This window comes from Eulemur rufifrons, chromosome 6, assembly GCF_041146395.1.
Source record: "Eulemur rufifrons isolate Redbay chromosome 6, OSU_ERuf_1, whole genome shotgun sequence".
Taxonomy (NCBI): Eukaryota; Metazoa; Chordata; class Mammalia; order Primates; family Lemuridae; genus Eulemur; species Eulemur rufifrons.
Window position 1 is genome coordinate 49,652,681 of NC_090988.1, and position 6,993 is coordinate 49,659,673.

Sequence of the window (6,993 nt, forward strand, 5' to 3'; positions counted from 1 at the left end):
TCCTGGTTCCTGGTGTAGAACTCTTTGCAGTCTTTCAGTGTGTCAACACTCTGAGCAGTCACCTGTGCTTTGGAACTGAGATCATGGAGACATACATAAAACACATTCCTGCCCTTCAGAGTTCACATCTAGTTGGAAAAATAACACCAACATGTGTAAATTAGGATGAGTACGTTACTGTAGTGTTCACAGAGGTGATGGCTGGGGTGGGGGGACAGGTGGTAAGTGCTATAGCTGTCAAAGGAGAGGTGCATAAATGAGGGCAGCAGTTGTCAAGGAGGGATTGTCTGCAGATGCTAACATTGGAGCTAGATCTAGAAGCCCAGCAGGAATTTTTGAACTGAGGAGTGATGTGTTGGAAGTAATACCTTATCATCTGGGGTTGAGAATAGTATCTTCCAGAGTATCAGTAAGACCCTGAGCAACACTGGTAAGGGTGTGGGCAGTGTCAGCACATGGACCAACTGTGAGTGTGTGACTCTTCCTTTCCGTGTCATAGCTTCTTCCTGTGAGACCTACGAATCCCCCCCGCGTGGTGGAGAGGGTGCAGGCCGGTCTGCTGCGTCCATGAGTGATGGAGTCGGTTCTTTCTCGGTGAGTGCAGTTTAACCATGGGTCCTCAGGCCAGCTCAGGTGGGTAAAAGATCACACCCATGAAAAAGCACGGCACCAAAAGAATGATGGCATCTCCCTCTTAGGACTCTGCCTAGATTCTTGTCTCAGTTCAGAACCCTGGGATGAGTTTTTGGACAATTAAGATACACATATGCTAGTCTGGAAGAAATGTAAGTACTTAGGTAGACTGGATTATGAGGTTCACCAACCCTGCAGGTAGGCACAGGGGGTCTAAGATGCAGTAGACTCAGGATCTGGGGTGGCAGACCTTCTAAGGCGGCAACCTTACCCACGAGGTCTCACCTGGAGGAGAGGTGCTGCAGCGTGAGACTCCAGGCAGGGGTGGTACTCAGAGTCAGCCTCGGTGGCACAATGATGGCTTGAGTGTGGGATCTGCGGCCACTCTCTAAAAGGGGCTGACCACAGTTCTCCAAAGAAAAAAGCAGCCCAGGGCCTGGCTTCAGGCCCATTGGAGAGACAGTGAAAATTAGGTAACCAAAGCAGAAGCAGCTTAGTTGTAAGTCTGGGCAGAGAGGGCAGGGGTTGGAGGAAGGCTCTAGCCAGGATTGCTGCATTACACAATCTCTGTGGCAGCTCTGCCTGCAGCTTGGTGGTCACCTAGGGGCTCCGGGTGAGCCTCAGGCCCTTCCACGGCCAAGACTCCTAATAACGCTCCTTGCCCTGATCAGGGCCTGAGATGCTGACCTGCCAGTGGTGGGTCTGAACTTGAGGCAGAAGGCAGGTCCCGAACCAAACCTACACAGTCCTTGGCATGTGCTGCCCTCAGCCTTGGCCTGGCATCCAGAAACCCAAGTGGATCTAGCCACCAAGGATATTTTATATTCTAGGTATCGTAAATTATAAATGGACCTCCAAGAGGTCATGAAAGCTGGAAGGGACCCACAGACCTCATTTCTTCCTGTCTTCCACTCTGCTTTCTTATTTGGTCTTCTCAAGTCTCCCTTACAGCCTCAAAGTGTAGCTAACTCAGGCATGACTTTTCTTGCCTTGTATATAGTTTCTCATCCCCTTCTGGTTTCTTCTTGCAAGTGACAGCTGTGTTTCTTTCACGCTCCCTCTCCCCAGCCAGGGAAAACGCTTGTGGGCCGATCAGATAGCAGCAATTCTGAAGACAACTACGTGCCCATGAACCCAGGTTCCTCCACCCTCCTGGCCATGGAGCGAGCAGGTGATACTTCCCAGAGTGTCTACATCCCCATGAGCCCAGGGCCCCATCACTTTGACCCACTTGGCTACCCATCCACAACTCTTCCTATGCACCGAGGCCCCAGCCGAGGAAGTGAGATCCAGCCACCCCCTGTCAACCGCAACCTCAAACCTGACCGGAAAGGTAAGTCCACTCTTTCCCCTGTCCCATGTCAGCACACTATCCAGGGACCACTTGCATTTGCTTAGGAATCAGGTCGATGCTAGACTTGGGGTTATATGACTTTGGGCAAATCATGTAAACTCGCCAAGCCTTAGTTTTCTTATCTGTGAAATGGGGATAGTAATCCCTGCCTACCAGGTTTGTTTTGAAGGACAGCATCTAGGATAGTACTCTGGTACACAGCAGGTGTTCAGTAAAGTTAGATCTATGCCCTCTGCATGTAGAACAGGAAGAAGTGCCAGAGTTCAAGTTCCAGTCTGCCAGCACCGCTACCTGCTGGCTTTGGATCAGCGGCAGGAATTCAAAGGGAAGAATAGGATAACTGGGCAGAGAGAGCCCCTTGTGGGTCTGGTCAGCAGGGAATTCAGATTGTAGGGTGTGGAACTGAAGTCTTAGGGCCTCCGGGCATTTACCTTCCTCCACTGTGGCTTGCACAGCCCTGTCCAGGAGCAGCAGGGGGTGGCCATGGTGACCATCTCCACTTCAAACCCAGTCTCTTGTTTTTATGTAAAGTCATAAATCTAGGGAGAAAAATCTGTTATCAGACCAGTAGTCCCCATTTTGGATTCTGAAAATATGATTATCATAGATATAGTAGAAAGAATATAATTTGGAATCTGAAGACATGACTTCAAGACCTGTCAGCATGGGCAAGGATTATAAAGCCTTGCTGAGCCTTTGTTTCCCTGTGTAAAACCGAAATGACCGTGAAGGCCTTTACGAACATGTGTGTGCGTTATACCTGAGTATAATGTACGTATGTGAGGCATTGTTATTACTGGCTAATTACTGGACTTTCTCTTCCTGCTCCAGCAAAGCCAACACCACTTGACCTGAGAAGCACCGTCATCGATGAGCTCCCCTTCAAATCGCCTATCACCAAGTCTTGGTCCAGGGCCAAGTGAGTGTGTGTGTGTGGAAGGGGAAGGTTGGAGTCGGGGGTTAGGGGAGATGAAGGGAATGGTCGCTGGCCTGGGGCCCTGGACAGCTGGGTTCTGATGCTTTGGATGCTCATACTCTCATTAGCTGATCATGTCTCCTGATCTCTTGGGGTGTGGTTTCCTCAGCTGTAACAGGGAATGATTATACCTGCCCTGTATTAGATCTTAATCTGATGGAGTGGGAAGCTCTGAAGGCTGAGGTCTGAGTGTTTGAGGGTCAGGGCCCAGCTGGAGGCTAAGAAACAGCAGCCATGAGGCTTCCCCAGGGTTTATTGTTTGTTTCCCTCCCCAACAGCCACAGCTTCAACCCCAGCTCCTCCCAGTACTGCCGCCCTATCTCCACTCAGAGCATCACCAGCACGGACTCGGGAGACAGCGAAGAGAACTATGTCCCTATGGTAAGTCCTTGGGGGTTTGCCAGAATGACTCCTATCAGAGTCCCCTGGTACCTCCCGCTCAGTTCTCTACTTGCTAGCTTAGCTAGCTCACCTCAGCCCAGGGACTCCTTGCATTGTGATTTACTCTCCTGCTACAGATCCTTCTTGAGCACAGAAATCAAGGAATGGGAGTTGTCATTAGATGTAAGGAACATATGGGCCCTGCCCTAAGAAAGTCTCAAAGAGCTGGGGCGGCCTGCCTCTCTCATGGCTGTGACACAGGTGGCATGATCCGTGCCCTTGGAGAGGCAGTGCTGGAGGTACCTACGCAGTGATGAGAGACACACATGCATAACTCACCGTGGTGAAGGCCATAACAGAGGTGTTTATAGAGGCAGAGTATAAGTTTCTTCCCTGAGATTTTCATTGAAAAGGGTTTAGCTGCCCAGCACCTGCTAGTCGCTGCATAGATACTGAAAGAACAAATCAACTAAATCAGCCAACAAACAACACGGGACTATCACCTTTCTCATTAGAATAAGACTTCAGGAAAGTCCTAGACAAGGTGTGCTCTTCTAGAGCAGGAGCCTGGGTGGCGGCAGGACGCTGGAGTGTGTTATCTGAGGAACTGCTGAGGAAACAGGGCTCTGTGCAGCCTGGGGATGAGGCGAGTGTTCAGATCGCGGAGGAGCCGGGTGGAGGGAGCACGCTGCTTCCGTGTGACTGCCCGCTCTAGGCCACGGGTGGGAGTTTCAGAGGAGCTGATCTGGTGCAACAGAAGAAAATTTTCCAACATCCAGGGCACAAAGAAAATATGTTCTTTTTTTTTTTTTTCTTTTTTGGAGACAGAGGCTCACTCTGTTGCCTGGGCTAATGTGCTGTGGCATCAGCCTAACTCACAGCAACCTCACACTCCTGGGCTCAAGCAATCCTCCTGCCTCAGCCTCCCGATTAGCTGGGACTACAGGCATGCGCCACCACGTCCGGCTAATTTTTTTTTTTAATTTTTTCTATATATATTTTAGTTGTCCAGCTAATTTCTTTCTGTTTTTAGTAGAGACGGGGTCTCGCTCTTGCTCAGGCTGGTCTTGAACTCCTGACCTTGAGCGATCCACCCGCCTCAGCCTCCCAGAGTGCTAGGATTACAGGCGTGAGCCACCACGCCTGGCCTTTTACATTTTTTTTAATTTTTAGTTTTTATGCGTGCCTAATATTTACATATCTTTATAGGGTACATGTGATGTTTTGATACAGGCATACAATGTGAATTAATCAAATCAGGGTAATTGGAGTATCCATCACCTCAGGCATTTATCATTTCTTTGTATTAGGAACATTCCAATTCCACTCTTTCGGTTAAAGTATACCCTAACTTATTGCTGATTATAATTACTTTGTGGTGCTATTAAATATTGTTCATTCTACCTGTATATATTTTTGCACCCATTAATCATCCCCACCTTATCCCCCACCTCCCTGCTACCTTCCCAGCCTCTGATAACCATCATTCTACTCTGTCTCCATGAGATCAATTGTTTTTAATATTTAGCTCCCACATATGAGTGAGAACATGCAAATTTGTCTTTATGTACTTGGCTTATTTTACTTAACACGTCTCCAGTTCCATCCGTGTTGTTCCGTCCATGGCAGGATTTCATTCTTTTTATGACTGTATAATATTCCATTGTGTATATGTACCACAATTTCTTTATCCATTCATCTGTTGATGGACACTTTGGTCAATTCCAAATCTTGGCTATTGTGAATAGTGCTGCAATGTACATGGGAGTGCAAATATTTTTTCAATATACTGATTTCCCCTCCTTTGGATATATACCCAGCAGTGGGATTGCTGGGTCATACGGTAGTTCTATTTTTAGTTTTTTGAGGAACCTCCGTAGTGCTTTCCATGGTAGTTGCACTAATTTACATTCCCACCAATAGTGTGTGAGGGTTCCCTTTTCTCACATCCTTTATTGCCTCTCTCTTTGATGAAAGCCATTTTAACTGGGGTGAGATGATAGCTCGTTGTAGTTTTGATTTTCGTTTCTCTGATGACTAATAATGTTGTGTGGTCCGTTAAGGGCCAGCAAGCAAAGGCTGGGTGTCTCGGGAGAGAGACTGTGGATGAGATTTGGCCGGTGCCCTATAAAGGAGGCAGCGTGGTACATGGCATTAGCACAGGTCTGGGAGTCGGGAAACAGACCCGATTGCCATCACACACCAGCTGTGCCATGGGCATAGTCACTTCACTTCTCTGAAAGTCAAGTGAACTACGGTTTTATCTTTGTTTTAAACAGTGGAGCAGTAATGATACCTCCATCACACGATTGTTGTGAGGATTAAAATGAGAACACGAAAAGTCCCTAGGTTGGTGCGTGGCTCAGAGTAGGGCTCAGTGAACCAACAGGTCTTATACCCAGGGGTGTGTTTTTCTGGATGGTGGGTTAGTCTGTTTCCTAAACTCACTAACAGTTTTTTTCTCCTTGTGGTAGCAAAACCCAGTGTCTGCATCTCCCGTTCCCAGTGGCACCAACAGTCCAGCCCCCAAGAAGAGCACCGGCAGCGTCGATTATCTGGCTCTGGATTTCCAGCCAAGCTCCCCAAGTCCCCACCGCAAGGTGCCTGGGGTGGGAGTTGGGGGCTCATAGCTCTTGGGGACCCCAGGGGAGAGATAATGGGGGCCAGGGTGCCTTCAGCACTGAACAGCAGCACCCAGCCTCCCTCCCCCTCCAGGACCAGCTTCTGAGTCGCCTGGGTCTTAGAGACAGGTGTTCCTCTCTCTCAGAGCACAGGTACCCACAGTCCGTAGACCCTCCTCAGTCACCCCATCCCCTTGTTGTAGAGATGGGCACAAGTGCACAGAGACCTGATCTGCTCAAGGTTACAGAGTGAAGCAGTGGCATATCCAAGACTCGGGGATGCTGCCTCCTGGTCTCAGGGTCTCATTTAAGGAGGATGTGCTATCTGGGTGGGTCCCAGAGCCCTGCCATTGATACAGTGGCCTTCAGAAGGGATTTGCAGGCCTAGCATAGCCTCCCCAGCAAGCACACTGAGCTACCTGTCTAGAGAGCAGGGTGGGGAGCTCTGCCCAGCACGGTTCCCCCCGCAGGGCAGTTGTGAGGGCTCATCAAGGTGGCACACATAAAGCCCTACGGCTGATGGTTGTTGACACCCAGCAAATTCTTTCCTCTGGACAAGTGACCAGAGGGAGATGGGTGGAGGCAGAAATAAGGGCCTGGGCCCATCCACCAGGGCCAAGGATGGGCCTGGATCCTCCTAGGAGCAGGGAAATAAGAAGCCTGGCAGGGTCATGGCGTCCAGCAGCAGGGACAATTAGTTTGGAGTTCAGGCTTTAGAGCCCGCATTGGGAAGAAGACAGGCTTCGGAGGCCTGTCAGAGTGGCAAGCAGAGGCCCCCTCTTCTCCCCTTGAGATCACTGGGGAAGTTCCCACTCTCCTCCTCCTCTTCCTCCTCTCCTTCCTGGGAACTCACAGCCACTCCCTTTCCCACTCTGTCCCCTCAGCCATCCACTTCATCTGTCACTTCGGACGAGAAGGTGGACTACGTCCAGGTGGACAAGGAGAAGACCCAGGCGCTGCAGAACACCATGCAGGAGTGGACCGACGTGCGGCAGTCCTCAGAGCCGTCCAAGGGTGCCAAGCTGTGA

General features: G+C 49.8%; 1 protein-coding gene across 1 annotated transcript in view; it reads left to right on the forward strand.

The window, feature by feature from the left end:
• The window catches only part of GAB2 (GRB2 associated binding protein 2), a 159,041-nt gene extending 152,048 nt beyond the window's left edge, over positions 1–6,993 (forward strand). Inside the window, exons 5-10 of the mRNA XM_069469171.1 lie at positions 500–594; positions 1,702–1,966; positions 2,819–2,906; positions 3,242–3,344; positions 5,819–5,944; positions 6,850–6,993. Of these exons, the coding sequence (XP_069325272.1) occupies positions 500–594; positions 1,702–1,966; positions 2,819–2,906; positions 3,242–3,344; positions 5,819–5,944; positions 6,850–6,993 (821 nt within the window). The remainder of the gene's footprint in view (positions 1–499; positions 595–1,701; positions 1,967–2,818; positions 2,907–3,241; positions 3,345–5,818; positions 5,945–6,849) is intronic.